Source organism: Chelonia mydas, chromosome 2, assembly GCF_015237465.2.
Source record: "Chelonia mydas isolate rCheMyd1 chromosome 2, rCheMyd1.pri.v2, whole genome shotgun sequence".
NCBI classification, from domain to species: Eukaryota; Metazoa; Chordata; order Testudines; family Cheloniidae; genus Chelonia; species Chelonia mydas.
In genome coordinates this window covers 227,533,031-227,551,417 of record NC_057850.1, presented here as the reverse complement: position 1 = coordinate 227,551,417, position 18,387 = coordinate 227,533,031, and the positions used below count along the sequence as shown (strand labels likewise).

Here is an 18,387-nt window from a genome sequence, read left to right as displayed (position 1 = left end):
CTAGTCATCTCTCCACACATTTACATTGCATTACGCACTTACTCAGCAGGCCCGAGACAATGCTGGCTTTGGTAGAGCAGTATTGCAAGCTGCATGACCGTGAACTCTGAGCCCACCTCCATGAAAACTGCTTGTCGATTCCATTCTAGGTGACTCACATGAGCAAGCACTCAAAGAATTAAAACCGGTTACCTACCTTTCGTAACTGTTGTTCTTTGAGATGTTGCTCCTGTCCATTCCATTACCTGCCCTCGTGCCCCTTTGTCAGAGTTGCCGGCAAGCACGAACTGAGAGGCCATAGGGTCGGCCGTGCCTGATATACTGGTGTATGAGTGCGGCATAAGAACGGCCATACTGGGTCAGACCAAAGGTCCATCCAGCCCAATATCCTGTCTGCCAACAGTGGCCAATGCCAGGTGCCCCAGAGGGAGTGAACCTAACAGGTAATCATCAACTCGAGAGGACGCCATTGCCAACTATACGGATACCGCTAAGGCAAAAATCTCCGTGCATGTGCATGCGCATGCGTGCACACCTAGAATGGAATGGACATGAGCAACATATCTTGAACAGTTACGAAAGGTAGGTAACCATTTTTTCCACTAAAGTTGTGGGGCTGTTCATGCTAACTGAAAAAACATCGGAGTGATTACTAGGTCAAATACCCAAAGTAGACACAGAACGCTGGATCCGATTTGGAGGGCCTCACAGGTTTTCACCCGGTATTTTTTTTTAATCTATTTTGACTTTAGCTTTGAGGTAAATAAGCATGCAGTGGCATTGGCTTGGAAAATCACAATGCCTGAATATGCAGCTGGATAAAGGGTTAAGATATACAATTTATTAAAACTTTATAATTTGAGCTATAATTATACGAAATCTACATAAATATTTGGGGTTCTTCTTAAATACATGCTTTTGTTTATGCTTGGGAGAATGGGGTGTAACAAGATGGAATTTTGACTTTGCTACTTGTATAATTTTGGGTGACATTGGCATACTGAAAAATCTTGGGGGTGAATCACTCTCTAGGAATGAACTCAAAAACAAAGAGGTTGAGTCAGTATTTTCTTGAATAGCAAAGGATTAAACCTCTATCAAGAAGCCTAACAAATGAAATGCCTTTCTCATTTCCATTGTCACATTGCTCTAAATGTTGTTGTTGTTGTAAAGTAGAAATTGGATTTACTTTTTGTCTATACCTTGTGTAGTTCCTTTTCAGGGACAGAACATTTAACTTGTGAACCAATTGTGGCTGAGCCTTTACTATATGTGTCGGTTTTGTCAGATGGAAGGTGATTGATGGAGCGAAGTGAAGAGGTTAAAAAGTAAAAACTGATCTGGTTCAGCAGCTGCTGTTCTCAGAATACCAGTTCTGAGCGCACTATATAGTAAAGAGTAGAATTATCAGACAGAAAAATGCACACAATATGTTGGGGAAGAGTTAGTATGGCTTTCGTAAATGGAAATAATGGCTCCTCAATCATTTAGAAATCTTTGAGGGGATCAGCAAGCATGTGGACAAGGGTGATCCAGGGGATATACTGTACTTGGACTTTCAGAAAGCCTTTGACAAGGTCCCTCATCAAAGATTTTTAAGCAAAGCAAGCAGTCGTGAGATAAGAGGGTAGGTCCTCTCATGAATCAGTACCTGGTTAAAAGATGGGAAATAAAAGGTAGGAATAATGGTCAGTTTTCACAGTGTAGAGGGGTAAGTAGCGGCATCCCCCAAGGATCTGTACTGGGGCCAGTGCTGTTCAACATATTCATAAATGATCTGGAAAAAATGCATCAGTGAGGTGGCAAAATTTGCAGACAATATAAGTACTCCTTTTCTTTTTATAAAATTATAGTTAAATCCAAAGCTGACTGTGAAAACTGACAAAGGGAATCTTACAAAACTGGGTGACTGAGGAACAAAATGGCACATGAAATTCATTGTTGATAAATTCAGAATAATGCATGCTGGCAAGCAGAATCCCAAATATACATAGAAAATGGTGGTGTCTAAATTAGCTGTTACCATTCAAGAAAGATCTTGTAGTTATTGCAGATGGTTCTCTGAAAACATATGCCCAATGTGCAGTGGAAGTGCACAAAGCTAACAATGTTAGGAACCATTAGGAAAGGGCTAGTTAATAAGATAGAAAATATGCCGTTGCTATATAAATCGTTGGTATGCCACACCTTGAATACTGCATGCAGTTCTAGCCACCCCATCTCAAACAAGATATATTAGAATTGGGAAAGGTACAGAGAAGGGCACCAAAAATGACTAGGGGTATGGAACAACTTCCATGCAAGGAGAGATTAAGAAGACTTGAACTATTCAGCTTAGAAAAGAGACGACTGGGGGGAGGGAGATATTAGAGGTCTATAAAATCACGAATGATATGAAGAAAGTGAATAGGGAAGTATTATTTACTCCTTTGCATAACCCAAGAACCATTGGGTCACCCAATGAAATTAATAGGCATCGGTTTAAAACAAATATAAAGAAATACTTCTTCACACAATGCACAGGACATTGTGAAGGCCAAAAATATAGGTCTGCTAAAAAAAAAAAAAAAAAAAAATTAGATAAGTTCATGGAGGTTAGGCCCATCAATGGCTATTAGCCAAGATGGTCAGGGGGACAACTGCATGCTTTGGGTTTCCCTAAGCCTCTGATTGCTAGAAGCTGGGACTGGTCGATGGGATGGATCACTCAATAAGTTGCCCTATTCAGTTCATTGCCTCTGAAGTATCTGGCACCGGCCACTCTCAGATGATAGGATACCATTGGTCTGACCCAATTAGGCCATTCTTATGCGAATTACAGGCCAGGACAGAATGGTCTATATGTACAGTATATGTATGGGTTTGTGCTGTGTAAATATCTGAAATGGAATCCCAGCAGACACCCAGGAAGCAGCTCAGTATTTGTACATGAGTAAATTGAGTCAGACAAGATTTGCAATCTGTATGGATCTCCCTAGATTAGTTCAGTACACAGTATTAAACTCTAGCACTTGATTGTTATTTTTTTTTTTTTTTGTACGGTGACTTTCTGACATACATACAGCTTCACTTACAATTTAAAAATAGCTATATTCACGATATAACCTGAGATTTAATCTTTGCTGGAACAAGTCTTAGTGTATTAGGCAAATTTACAGCTTGATGATATGATGATCCTGTTTGTGTATTTTGTCTTGTAAAGTTTGTTTCTTGTAGATGGATTGTCTCTTAAGAAGAAAAACAAAATTGCAAATTCTGTATTTTTTAATATAGCACTTTTTTCTAATCTATTTTAGGTGTCAAAACATAAAGATGGAAAAGAGCAGAGTGAAGTTGTATCGCCATTGGAGGAAGAAGAAACATTCTCTTGGCCTGGTCCAAAAACAGTTGTGTTAAGGAGGACGTCTCAGGGTTTTGGTTTTACCTTAAGACACTTCATTGTCTACCCTCCTGAGTCTGCTGTTCACTTTTCTTTTAAAGTAAGTGAAATGAATGAGTGATATTTTTCAAAACACCTCCATATTTCAGACACAGAGCATTATGATGCTTTGTTGGGTTTTTGTTTTCTTTTTTTCTTTTAATTTTTTACTCCTTAGGAATGTGTGGCAATTAGGAAAAATGATCCATGTCAAAATAATAATCTCTTTTAAGATAATAAAAGCTTTCCTGTTTCCGTGAGTGTAAATCTTACACTGATGTGAAATACCTTCATGTGCGCTAATAAATGTCAGGCTTATTTGCTCTCTCCTTCAGTACAAACTCCTTGATCTGCTTTATTCTCACAAAGTGTACGCTTCTTTAGATAGATTACTGTTGCACTATTGCACTACTCTTCTCACTTAGATCACAGACCAAGGTCTTCCTCCTGTTTTTAATTCTTTCCTTTTCAAACTACTACAGCCCATCAGTGTGAGCCTGAGACTTTATTTTTGACTTTACTTGACAGAAACGGAAAATAATTATATGAAAAGGATAATTTAAAGATCTTCTGTTTTCAAAACATTTTGTTTGGTTACTAACAATAAGTGCAGTAATACTTTGTTACTGTAAAACTTGAATGTATAGCTGCCAAACTTGGCAAATTTTTGACATAAAATTATTGACACATCTGTCCAGATTTAAAAAAAAAAAATAGTTTAATCAAAAGTGTCTGTATCACGATCTCACATTTAGAGAACAACCTGGAAAAAGTAGTAAACAATACAAGGTAGGAAATCTGCTTCACTTTTCATTCATTTACATCTGAAGTTAATGTGTGCTGTAAAGACAGTTTTCATGATTCTTTTATTTACGTGTTATCTACTGAAAAGGGCTACAGCCTTTCAGTTCCCAATTAGCCAGGAGAGACACAAGATATGTATTTGCATATTCTAGAAAAAGTCTGTTTTACAGTATACAGAAACAAAAGCTCACCATAAGTTTCCTCCTTTCTTTAAAACAAGTATGAAGTAAGAAAATCTCTATATAGTACGTTGGTTTGTCTCAAATGACATGAATTACTGTCTATTGCTGTAACATTCTAAGTATTCAGTTGTATTCAATGGGTAAAAAACAAGTGTGTATTTTACTGATAGAAAACAGTGAGACAATTTTGGTGATCTAGTTAGCATTACTTTATTCATAAAATAACATTTTTGTTACTCTTCCAAGGATATGGTTTCACATAGTGCATGCAACCATTGGGTGTTCCTCCTGGCCCTGTCTGCCAGGCAAGGAGCCAGGCAAGAACAAAAAAAGTTTTGGCTCCCAGTTCTCTGTTTGGCTCTTCCTAGACTCTGCTCCCCAGTTGTTTCCTGCCTCCCTGCACAAAGGTAGCTGGAGTTTCCTGGCTAAAGCTTTCTTTTGTATCTGCGTGCCTTGGGTGGCTACCAGACTCCTTATGGAGTAGAAGAAACTGGGCAGGAAAGCTTTGCCACTCTTGCTCCAAATCACTATAGCAGTCTGTTGTGGTTTGCATTCTGTGCCTGAGCCCTTCCACTGACAGACTTGTTGAAGCCAGCCAGCAGCAGAAATTGCTAGCTAGTCGGAATCAGGTGATCATAACATGTTTCCCTGTTCTGCAGTACAGAATGATCAGCAGGGGGTCAGCCAAGAGATTTGTCTGGATGGATTCCAGTTTGAAGCAGAGGTAGAAGGGAGTGAGGAAGTTTTGGCCGTGCTGAACAAGGTTTATGCAGCCTTTTTGCTTCCTCCTGACAGAGACCATTTTTGTCGTCTCCAGCAAGAAACCTCAGCAGGTCACTTCTCTTCACTTATCCAGCTCTCCAGTCTTCTCCAGAGGCTCTTTTGGGTTCTCTTGGGTTATTAAACATATGCTTCCAGGGAAATCCCAGAGGAAGGGGAAGTGGACAGATCTGCTTTTATCCCACTCTAGTTGTATGTCTTCATCTCCTTCTGCCTTAGCTTCTGACAGCTTTCCGGAGAGCCAAAGGAGTGTGTCCCCACTGGAATGAGCCATTCTGGTGCCTCACATCTAAGGCTTTAAATATTATTTCAGTGGAGTTTGAGGCCTGAGTTGAGATGCTAGGATCCCCATGTTCCTGCAGCAGGGTTGTTAGGCGCTCATCTTCCTTAATCCTTTTCTGTCTCTGAAATGTTGGAAATGGTTTCTCCATTCCGTTATGACTCTTGCTTCAAATAGGAAATGATGGGATTAGGGAGCACTTACATATTTATGGCTGCCTGCTTATCCTCTTCATTCATAGTGGCCATTCAGTTGTTGACTGAAGTTCAGTCAGACAGACTCACACATTGATCTACAAGAATCTCTCATGCTGGCTTTTGGCAGTCAACAGCCTAAATGACCTGGCTCAGGACTCCGAGTAGGAGCCAGTATCATGGTTTCCTCTTCCATTCTGGTTTTGGTGAAGTGGCAGAAGGAAGAGGAATAAGTCTTTAAAATCTCATACATCTTGTCTTTTCTGGAGACCCAAGACTTCTCATAGACCTCTGTGTCGCCCTATCCCACTAGAGATTTATAAGGTTCTTAGTGGGTCACTTTCACTTCCAAAATATCCCCCTGCCAGTCCATCTTATCAACATCCCCTGCCTAAACCCTCACGGAGATCATGGTGGTAATTTCAGCTGCTCTCACACTGGAAGGCTTCTTTATGATCCTATACCTGGATAACTGAGTCATTCAAGCCCAGTCCCTCCAAAAGACCATCCAGGCCCCTTGGGGTCAGGACCATGTCTTTGTTCTGTTTGTACAATGTCTGTCACAATGAGGTTCTGGTCCTTGAGTGCAGCTCCTAGCTGCCATCATAATACAAATAAATAGTAATAACAAGCAGTATCCAGATCTCCTCAGGTCATGTTCAAAACCCTGGGATTTGTGTTAAACCTGCATAAAAGCTCACAATCCCAATACCAGAGGCTGATCCTTTTGAGTACAGTCATAGACAGGAAGGAGGCAAAAACATGAACATCCACAGAAAGGATAGAAAAGCTGGAAGCTACCTGACCTGCAAATAGAGAGTTACTAGAGGCTGCCGATCTTGTCATGATCCGGTTCCATGCTCTGTTAAATCGTGTCAGTTCCTTATTCCTTCTTCAGACCCTTGGGGGAGTGCTGAAAGCAAGCTACAGGTTCCCTTGGCAATAAAGGCGTCACTGACCTGATAGCTACATTGATCCAGTTCCCTAAAGTATTCCCTTCTGTAGGTGCCCCTCAATCTTTCCATTATCACCAGTGGCAACCTGAACTGGTGAGCACCCACTTCCCTTCTAGATTAGTGAAGGAGGAGTTATTCCCTGGGAAGAGGAGAGATTTCACATTGACTTGCTAGAACTCAAAGCAGTTAGACATGTCCTGATATCCCTGAACCTTCCAGCAAGTCAGCATGTCCTGATCAGATTGGACTACTCTATAGAAGCTGCTTTCATAAACCGTTGGGGAAAACCCAAAACTTCCTAAGGGAGATGATCTTCCATTACTGAGCAGAGAGGAAATAAAGATCCTTAAGGATTCCTTTCATCTCCTTAGTTCTTTCAACAACAATTCTGCCTGGTTCAGCCACATGCTGGTCCACTCCAGTGAATGAACTCTCCACAAAGAAGCTTTCTAGTCAAGAGTTGCACTGTTTGACATTTCTGGTCTAGTCACATCCAACCTTAATTGTTGAACCACCACACTCCCTACCTCTAATATTGCAGCAGACGTGGACTCTGGTATCCTAGCTTAGGACTTGTTTGTGGTCAGCTTTTTTGGGCAGTGAGTCCTTGCCTCTTCCATCCTGATCTCTACAAAATAAAATCTAGAAAGCCGTGAAAGGAGGCTGGGAGCGAGGAACAGTCTGGGTCTGCGATGGCTTCACCATATCCCAGATTACAAATGATGCTAAGAGTGTGGTTGTTTTTTCAAAAAATTGTTGGTTTAAATGTAGTAGCAACAGGAATCCAGACAGGATGTTGGAAATGAAGTTGGCAATGTACCTTGGAAACACCATCACATGTGCAAGGGTTGAGTGATCTAAAGGCAGATAATTCTCTTGCTTACCCTTGCCAATGTAAGGAGTCAGTTTTACTTGAATATTTTCCAGGGTGTCCATACTAGCCAAGTTGTGCAGTAAGGAGAACTGAAAGGCAGGCTGATATTGTGACACTTTCTATTGTAATAGATTTGAGGAGCTAGGCACGTCCTAAATAGTGTACCTACTAACGTGTGCTGGGTGTTTATCATCAAGTCAGATAAGCTCATTCTGTTTAGACCCATGCTGCTGAGATCCAGCAGTTTCAGGGCACCAAATTCACTTCAGTTTCTTCAGCATTCAGATGTCTGAAGTCTTAACAGAAATGGGGAAACTAGGCATAGTATATGGGTTGGGATTGCCGGAGAGCACAGAGGGCCTTGGTTAGATTAAGGCAGTGTTTCTCAAACTTTTTATGCTGGGGACCTCCTTTGGTCTTAAGAAGAAAAAATCGTGACCCCTCCCCCAAAGCTTCAAAAGGTAGGGGGCTGAAGCTGACCGAGGCGCCCCCTCTGGGCATCACGGCTCCAAGGTTGAGAAACACTGCATTAAGCTGATAGTCAACGCCAACCAAGTAGAGTGTCTCTTAGTTACAGTATAAAAAACCAGCACTGCTTAGTAATAACTGTGACAAAGGCTCTTTTGTCCTAGCACATAGCCAATAAATGGAGAAAGATACGATAGAACCAAAATGTGACTTTCCATTATTTATTTATTTGTTCCTACTAAACTTTCCTAAAAGCAAGCAAAACTTTCTAATGTACCCCAATCTGGAATAGCCTGAGAAAATGGATGAGATTTGCAATGTACCATAAAAGCCAAGAGATTTGAGTTGGATCAGTGATGGAAGTGAGCTCCAGAGTTGAGGGTTCCCCACTAAAAATATTATTCATTCTTTCAGGTCTTAGTCGTACAACTCTAGGGTCAGCCAGTTCAAGTGCCTCCATTGACCTCCCTTATCAGATAAAGAAAGCAATTAAGGCAGTTTCTGAGGTAACCAAGACCCTAACCAAAACTGGCATAGCTCAGAACAAACAGTCTGAATTGCTCTGAAAACCAAATGTGAACCTTTGCAGAGTGGAGCACAGGTATAATGCTCTGTGGAAGACATGAAATAAGCTGGCAACTGTATTAGTTTGGGTTTCAGTAAATGAGAAGTGTAGCCCCAAGTAAAACTAGAACACAGAGTGGTAATTTAGTGAAAAAGGGAAAGACGCATGGGTCACTTTGGCAAAGGTCTGCATCCACAAAGATCTGTTACAGCTTTCTAGTCAGCTGAAAATGTTGTGGTGATGGTTGGGGAGGATGTGGGGAGAGCCATCATTTAGTAACTACAATTCACTACACTGTCTCCATTTTTGTTCCATTTTATTGAATATAATGTTGTAATTCCTGAATGTGAACAGTAATGGATCAGTAGTATTTATGAAGTATTATTGTCATTTTACATATATATTAAAGTTGTACCAGAGGCCCCAGTCAGGATCAGGGTCCCGTTGTGCTAGTGCTGTACAAATACACATAAAGACATGGTCCTTTCCCAAAAGAGCTTTTTATCTGAGAAGGCAGGTGACATGTAAAACAAGTGGGAGGCAGATAAATCCAACACAAAATTTTATATACTTCTCTCTCCATAATATATTGTTGGAGAGATTGGGCATCAGCTGTCCTCATCTGCTTCCCAACTCGCCTTTATTTATTGGCTGATTTCTTATTTGCATCATGGCAATGGCTGGTCTTGAGGAAGTGTGTGGTAGCCTTATGGATCAGTTCAGCAAGGGCATTCCATGTGTTAAGGGGCAGTGTGAGAGGAGATGTAAGAAGCTGACAAATGGGCAGGCAAGGCTGGTATCATTGTAAAGCTGCCAAGGGGCAACATGATGAAGCAGAGAACAGTATAATGAACATTCTAATCTGTTTCATTTTAATAGTGCTAAGTAGCAACAGAAACTTACTTTTAGTAGTGTAGTACTTTCTGCATGTCTGTATTTTTATGAATGGTGTAATACAACTGAAACAGTACACGCTAAAAAATTTTGCAGCATGTATGTGAGGTGAACGTAAAAATGCTTTTAAAAATTGAGAAGCACTTCTTGTACATTTTTTTTTTAAGGATTGAGATCATTGCCTTGATATCATACAAAATCCATTTAATATTAATCTTTTCCAGCTGTTTTATGACTCAGCTGTACATGCCACATGAGGGATTTCCAGTTCTTCACAAATTGATACCAATTTTACAATTGGTAATCTATCCGTATTGTGTTTACTATATCCTATATTAAACTGGTCCCTCTCATAGTTTGGACCCATACTTTTATAGCCTTGGAAAACGAGAATCCAAATATTTAAAGTCTCAAATATTTTTTTGTTTTTTGGTTTTTTGTTCAGTGAATTGGGTAGAAACTAGATAAATACAGATTGCCATTACGCAATTTTATGCTGCAGTCCTTTTGGGTGATCATAGTTCAAAACATGTTGAACTGTTACAGGAAGCGAGTGCTGTAATAATGACTTTTAACACTAGTTGTTCTCTGGGACAGTGTTTTTACTGAAATACTGAACAGTCTGTATTGTACAAAAATGCAAAGGTATACACTTGGCTATTCTCAAAATTTGCCTAATTGATACAATTGTTATAGTATATCTGCTTTTTAGAGATAGACATGTGATCCTTACTAGCTCAATCCTTTTTAAAGTTAAATTTTTGTGTTGAGGTTTTTAAAGCTTCCACAGACTCATTGGTAACTTCTGTGCTGTAATGACAATGTATTGTGATACAGCAATTCAGTATAATCTGCACCACAATGAGGTGTGTTGTAGCTAGAGGGACCTTTCCCTGGTCTATATTGTACTACTGCATATTATAAACTTTCAGGCAAAAAAAATCATTAATTTGGAGTAAAGTTTGGGATGAAAAGCTGTCATTCCAGGAAAACAAAATTAATAGAAGAAAGATGTAGTTTTTTTGTTTTTAATGGAAGCAGCCTGGAAATTTGGAACTAAGGCTCCACTTAAAAAACATATTACACAGGTAAGATTACCAAATAACTTTTAGCTTTGCCTTCACTAGTTCACCTCATTCTGAATGAGGCCATGTCAGCCAAGCAAAGTAAATTCCTAAGCCAAGCTGCTTTTAAAAAAAAAAAAAAAAAGAGAGAGAGAGAGAGAAAGTTAATAGACTTTTGAAGGGGTTGGAATGGGGTTTGTTTGTTTTTTTTTTCTTTAATTTTCTTTGGCAGGCTGGGAAGAGACTCCTCGTATTTCTTAATGTCTTTTTGCCTTAAATTTTCCAGAAAAGTTCTACTTCATGACATGTAAGCCCATGTCAGTTTCCAAATTGGTAGAAGTTTGGTGAAGTCATGGAGTAGATAAAATCAGCCTTAATATAGAATAGGAGGTTGACCTTAACTGTGGAGTTGCTACTGAATCTCCATATTGACTTTATAACGTGATTCTAGACAGAAAATTGACTATGTAAAAAAGGGAACTACTTATTCAACTTCTCCTTCATATTTTCAAGTTATAGCTGCGTACTTCACTGACGCAACTCTATTTTTAGTTAATATTGAAAAGTCAATGCAAGTATGAGAGAAGGAGCATCATCATCATCCAATTTGTTACCTAAGTTTCTACACTTAGAATAGCTTATCGATCATATTACAGATCGACAAAGCTTGATTTAGATTTCAGGTGGAGTTCGCAGGATATGCGGTTAGGAAATACTTAAGCCTTAAAGTGAACTAATTTTAGGATGAGTCATTGATAGACAAAAAATGTGGAACCTCTCTAATTTTAGATGAATTGCACTTTTGCTATACAGCTTTGCTTTTTGGTATATTTTCTTGAATCAAATAATGCCATGTGACTGCTGCTGTGTGACCTATCAAGGAAGTAAGATGAGATTTGTTTGTTTAAATATACACCTTACCAAGGTTTTCAGTAATTAATGTCTAATTTTAAAAAGTGCTAAACATCCAGCCACCATGAACATCAGACCACTTATTTAGGTGCCTAAGTATGGGTTTGTGAGCCTAACAAGGCATTCATTTTTTTAAAACCTTGTCCACACGTGTTTTCTTCCATTTGGTAAATTTTACATTTTAATTGTATTTTGTTTTTGTTTGGCAGGATGAAGAAAATGGAAATAGAGGAGGTATGCATTTTCATTTTATTTTAGTATTCCTTCTTTATCATTCATTAATGTAACGGGTGTGCATTGTAATGGCTATTTAAGATCTCTGACTTAAAAATTAAGTGTGAGACAGTGCAAGTGTTTTTATTGATCCTCACACGGCTTTGGAGCAGAAGTCCATTAAGCACAACAGGCGATGTATTCTATCACCCCTAACTCTTTTTAACTTGCAAAGCAGTGTATTATGTAAGTATAGTGGCTATGCTATGAAGTATACTATATAAACTTCATGGAATAACTGTAATACTGTAGCTCTCATATGAGTACTATGTGAGAAACCAACTGGCTTAGCTTTTTAATGCTTAGGCCATGATCCTTCATTATGATCCACACAGATGCAGTCCTGTTGACTTCAGTAGCACTCCACGGAGGTACAGTATACAAATCACAATGCAGGACTGGAGCCTGATTCTGTATACAAACCATTTTCTCTCTCTCTCTCTCTCTATATGGGCAAGTAATAACTTTATGGCTTCTGATCAGTTTGTTCTGGTGAAAACAAGCCAGCACTTGGAGAAGTCAGAATATAAACCCAGTGCATAACATTGGCTGGGATTGAAATAAGCTAAAACTTACCCACAAATGTGGCATGTAAATTTTAGAAAAATAGCTGCCCATAAACCTAGCTATATGCCCCTCAGAATTTTAACAGCATTAATTTGTCTTCTCATCAGCTCTAGTATTCTGCCAGTCTCATTTTTCATTCCCTCTGAAATAAGACCTGTTGAACATAGTTTAGAGAGATTCAAGAAAATAAATGTATATGTAAAAGATTGTACACTGCACTTAAATTAGAGGAAAAAACCTTTTATCCATTTGTTTTTCTGCCAGTTTCCATTTTTTCCAGCCTTGTGTGTAATTTTTTTGCTCCCCCTTTATTTAATTGCAAATATTAACTTATTTTAGAAACCAGAGCAACATCCTGCTTAATTTAATTTTCCCTTTGGCACTTACTGTTGTCTATTCCCTGCTCCCTTCTTCCTCTATTTTCTTTTTCCTTCCTTACAGTGATAGGTGGTTTTGATCTGTGTGAAGAATTTGGCTTGCAAATTAAGGGGGCCTAATCAGGCTTTCTTTGCTCACCTATAACTCCAATTGATTACTGAGGGATTTTAGGGAATGCAAAATATTTGACTGGGCCCAAAGCAAGTGACTGAACATAACATCAAGTGTTTGGATCAGCATTGAGTTTAATGTACAAATGCGGCTCTCTGAAGATGGGCACATTCCAATACAGATCTCTCTGGAGAGAAGCATGCCTTGTTTAAAGAGAGTTAAAAAGACATGATCTCAAATTGGTATTTTGTGTGTTTGATGTGTGTCTGTGGTGCCTCAGGAGCAGACTAGGGAAGGAATTGTGAATCTCCTTGGATCTCCTTTTCTTCTACTGGTCGAGAAGATTATTTCCTTTGTCCCCCTTACCCCCCACCAGCTCAGCTGCATTGGCTAGCATGTTATGGGCTGGAGCCAAGCCTGTGCTCAGTCTCTGAGCACCTATTCCGTGCCAACCAGTGCCAGAAAGGAAGTAACAGCCATAGGGAGACTGTGTTTTCTCATCTGTGCTAGGATACACTGGACACGCAGCCTGCAGAGGAGAGTACCACCCCATTACTCCCTTAGCACAGGCGTACACAGCAAGGAACATCCTTGCCTTTGGTGCTGAAAGGAGTCAGTCCTGTGCATGGAACAAGTACAGAATATACAATAACAAATGAACCACCACCCTGAAACTAAATGCATTTGTTATTGACAAGGTGCTGCAGCACTCCCCCGTGTGGTCATAGGGATAACCTGATCAGCTAGAGGCTTAGATCAAAATTTATTTACCTCAAATTTTGTTCATCCAAATAGTCTCCTGAGATCTATTTCTCAGTGGCCCTTCCCTCTGAAGCATTAGGTACGGCAACAGTCCCAAAATTTACTCAGCCCATTGTATAATGTGGTACAAGGTGGGGACAAGATTCCTTTCCTAAAAGGATTGGTTAACAGTTTACACTAAAGTCATAAGATTATTTATTACAGCAACTTAAAATGTACTAGGTGCCTTGCAATACACATCAAAGACATGAACCCTGCATTGGGAAGATATGTAATATTAGAGATAGTATAACAAGGAGTAGTAAGATGGAGTTGATAGAGAAGAAAAGGGTTAGCACCAGTAAGATAACATGGTTCCTCACAAGAACTAGCGTACAGCATAGTGAAGATTTGTGTGTGTAAGGAATAAAAACACCTGCAGGTCTCACTGGGTAATTTCTTGTCAACTGCATGGATGAAATGGGCCCCTAAGAAAGGACTTGAATCAGGATAGGGAAGTGGCTTTATAGAAACGCTCAGGGAGGTTCTATGTAGCCAGGGACCATGGCTTTTTTGGGAAATGGTTTTGTGTGACAACTGGATGGATTGGATATTGGAGCTGGCATTGTAGTTGGGGTAGAGAGTAGTAAAATAAAGACAAGATTGGAAGGACTGTGGGACATTATTGACATGATCAGATCAACTGGCAAAAGCGTGTGTTCTTAGCTATCCACTTTGCATGGATTATAGGGTGGTGATGTGGGAATCAGAGTGGGTGGATACAGTAATGAAGAAGGAAAACAATGAAAGCATGCACAAGAAGTTTGAACTGAAAGAAAAGGTTGGTTATAAAGAATTAGTGGAAGAAGCAATGACAAGATCTGGACTGTCTGGATGTATGGGGTAAAGGGGAGGCCTTGATGAAGATACATAAATTATGTGCATAGCTTTTATTAAGAGTGGGTGGGTGGGGGGAACAGTGCTTTTGAGAGAAGATGTGTAGTGGAAGAAGCCTGTGTACTCATGGAATTTTCTCCATTCAGGAAGCATTCAGCAGTACAGAAAACGAGGAGTCAGATACTTGGGGTGAACCAGAACAAAGGTTCAAGATCAGTGGGATGGCCTTTGGGAGAGAACGGCAAAGGAATCAAAACTGAAGGGGAGGGATTTGACTACAGAGTCAGAAGTGAGGAAGGGAAGTGAAAATAGGTCATGAATGGTGATTTGATGATCACAGAAGCAGTATGGGCAGAGTGCGTGGCATTAAATATGATTGTTGGAGGTCACGGTTATTTTTTAGCAAAAGTCAGGCAGATTGTAGGCAATAAACAAAAATCCAAGGAAGCCCACAACCTGTCCATGGTGGGGCTGACCGCTGGGCGGGAGGCTGAAGCCTGAGTCCCACTGCTTGTAGGGATAGGTGTGTATGTGCTTATAGCCCAGAGGTTTGGTGCCTGGGGTGGGAGTGGAGGGGCGCTGACAACCTGGAGTGGCAGGGCAGTCTGACAGCTCTGGCAGTCTGACAGCTCAAGGCAAGGAAGTTACGGAGGTACATTAAAGTCACGGAATCCATGACCTCTGTGACGAAATCATATCCTTCAATGTAAGTGGTGGTCGGGGCGGGGGGAAGAACGCAGATGTGGAAAGATTAGGGGAGATTAGGGGAGGGGCAGTATTAGCTGAAGATAAAGTTAAGGTGAATAGCCAGGCTTGCTTGGTATTTTATCTTAATATGTGATAGTGTTCATGTTCATACAGTGTTGCTAGAACATCCTTTAGTACCCTAAACAGTATAAGGCAGGACACTTGGTCCAAACAGCAGAAGTGTTGTTACTATTTCAGCATATTCTACACTGATATGACCTTAGACTTCAAGAAAAGCAAAAGGCACAGCACATTTTAGAGATCATCCTTGATTGTATTTGGGTTTTTTTGGATGGGATAGTTGAGGTTAAGATGTTGGATCTGCTTTCACCCAGGGTGCTCTGAAGTCTTGCTGCAAGAAAACTCAAGGCAGCCTGGAGGTGGACAAGCAGCTGGGTGCAGTTGCCAGAGTGAAAAAGGCTTCTGCAGTGGTGCCGAAGCAGTTTCAATTTTATGTTACCTGTTCCCAAAATAGGAGAAGAGCTAGCATGCAGGGGCCCAAATCAGGATGCCTACACCCATACACTGTTTGTAATTGAATGAATTAAACAGTTTCATTTAATGTCTTAAAGTAGAAATTAGTAGCAAGTTTCTGTTAGGCAAGCTTTAAGCACGAAAATCATGTTAGCTTAGTAAAATTATGATGTGCCGAAATGAAGGTGTGCTTACATAGGCCTTTGTCATCGTAAATAAATGGCCTACCTAAGAAAGCTGGTAATTGAACATGGGAAGTTACCAGAAGTTGCTTTTGCATGTGCAAATTGACGTATGTCTGAATGGTGGTAGGCTATCCCATCTGGGGATCACTCAGATTTGTTGTTTTATTGAACAGAGTAATTGGGAAATATGTAACACAAAGGAGCCATCTAGTGGCAACTTCATTAAATAGGTTTAATCTTAAGGAAGGGTTTTTTGTTTTATATTAAGGCAGTATCACTTATGACTTTGCAGTAACGTGCTTGCTTATTTTTCCTTTAGCATGTTTAGATTGCTTGGCAAGATAAGTTAGCAGAGTAATTTATAAAATACATTTTCCATAATTGGTGTTTTTAGGTTTCATGAGTATCATCAAAGACTCGAAAGGGATTAGGGGAGCAGCGTAATTAACACTTTTTTTGGTTGGGGTGGGGACAGGAAAAGTTAGTACAAAAACTTAGTGCAGAGGTTATGTAGATAGAGTACAGTATCACTGATTTTGGAGAGAAATCTTTTTAAAACTGAAATTGATTAGGGTTAAATATTTTCTGCATAAAGATTTGACTTGTAGTTTTCTTAATTTAAAGCGTTAATTGTAAATATGAACTTTTTTTGAAGCATTCAGGTAGCATTTTCACTTGAAGCTTAACTTGATCAAAAATTAACCTAATGCTATATAGGGGGTCCCCAGTATACATCGGGGTTGTGTTCTTGAAAAGGGCAATGGATACATGGGGTCCCTGGTATACCTCTTCCCCCTTATCTGTCGTTTCACATATCCATCACTCATCAATAGGGGAACGTGTTCCGATTCACATCGGTCCAGATCCACATATCCATCATGTCACCTTTTGCATGGCTTTTCTGTGGGTGCTTAGCAGCCACTGGCAGCCAGCACACCCCCAGCACCTCCTGTCAATTCCTTCCCCTCCGTCCCAGCTCCTCCTGTGTGCTGCGAAACAGCTGTTTCCCTGTGTTTAGGAGGTGCTGGAGGGAGCTGGAGGAGTCGATCAGCGGCCTGTGGGCACTGTGGAGGGGAGAGGGTGCTCGCTGTCGGTGGGTGCTAAGCACCCACAGAAAAGTCACTCAAAAGGTGAAGCAATGGATATGCAGATCGGGACCGACATAAATCGGAACATGTTCCCCTATTGATGAGTGAAGGATATGCAAAACGACGGGTTAAGGGGAGACGTATACCAGGGACCCCCTTTAGTAGCTTTTGTTTCACTTATGCGAAGTGGATGGGCACTCTGCAAAACTGTCACATTGATTGTTGGAATTTTTTTTGTATGAAGGTCCTCCAGTTGTTCACATTTTTTCTCCATTGTCAGGTCCCATCATCTTTTTATAAATAAAATAACTTCACCTTCCTGATACAGATGACGTATTGGGAACCTCAGAATACACAGATAACTTTTGGGAACCTCAGAATAGTAGAAATTTAGGGCTGGAGGGGACTTTGAGAAGTCAGCTCCAGCCCCCTGCTTTGTGGCAGGACCAAGTAAACCTTGACCATCCCTGAGAGGCGTTTGTCCAACCAATTCTTAAAAACCTCCAATGATGGGGCTTCCATAACCTCCCTTGGAAGCCTCTTGCTGTGCTTAACTACTGCTATAGCTTCTCCAAATATGTGCCTAATTTCCCTGGCTGCAGATTAAGCCCATTCCTTCTAGTCCTAGTTTGAGTGGACAGCTGTCCTCTTCATAACACCCCTTAACATATTTGAAGACTGTTACCGTGTGTCCTCCCTGTCATCTTTTCTCAAGACAAAATGTGTCCAATTTTTTAATCTTTCCTCATCAGTCAGGTTTTCTAAGATGTTTGTCATTTTTGTTGCTCTCCTTTGGACATTCTCTAGTTTTTCCACATCTTTTCTAAAGTGTGGCACTCAGAATTGGACATAATACTAGAGCTGAGGCCTCACCAGGGCTTAATAGATCAGGACAATTATTTCCCATGTCTTACATACAACACTTCTATTAATACACACAAGAATATTAGGCAGTTGCAAAAAACACTTACATTGTTTGCTCATATTCAATTTATGATCCAATTTTACCTCCCAGATCCTTTTCAGTGAAGTATTTTGTGCTTATCTTTATTGAATTTCATCTTGTTGATTTCAAACCAATTCTCCAATTTGTCAAGGTAATTTTGAGTTCTAATCTGTCTTCTAAAGTGTTAGCAACCCCTCCCAGTTTTTTGTCGTCTGCAGATTATAAGCATATTCTCCTCTCTAAAATCCAAATAATTAATGAAAATACTGAATTGTACCAGACCCAGGACTTCCCACTAGATATGCCCTCCCAGTTTGACTTTGAGTACCGTCTTCCAACCAGTTGTGCACCCACCTTTTCAACTACACCACATTTCCCTAATTTTCTTATGAGGTGGTCATGTGGGACTCTGTCAAAAGCCTTACTAAAATCAAGGTACATCACATCTTCTGCTTTTCCCCCATCCATTAAGCCAGTAATTCTGTCAAATAATTTGGTTAGGGCTCTAATACACATCTGGTGATTGGCATTGTTTAGTTAGCAACATGTTTTGTTGAGGATAGAGAGAGGATGAGACAGAATGGCAGTT

At 40.1% G+C, this 18,387-nt stretch overlaps 1 protein-coding gene across 3 annotated transcripts in view; it reads left to right on the top strand.

The window, feature by feature from the left end:
• Window positions 1-18,387, top strand: part of ARHGAP21 (Rho GTPase activating protein 21) — a 194,278-nt gene that overhangs the window by 74,692 nt on the left and 101,199 nt on the right. For all 3 annotated transcript variants that reach the window (XM_027820951.3, XM_027820952.3, XM_043541347.1), the window contains exons 2-3: window positions 3,297-3,479; window positions 11,601-11,625. In XM_027820951.3, the coding sequence (XP_027676752.3) occupies window positions 3,297-3,479; window positions 11,601-11,625 (208 nt within the window). The remainder of the gene's footprint in view (window positions 1-3,296; window positions 3,480-11,600; window positions 11,626-18,387) is intronic.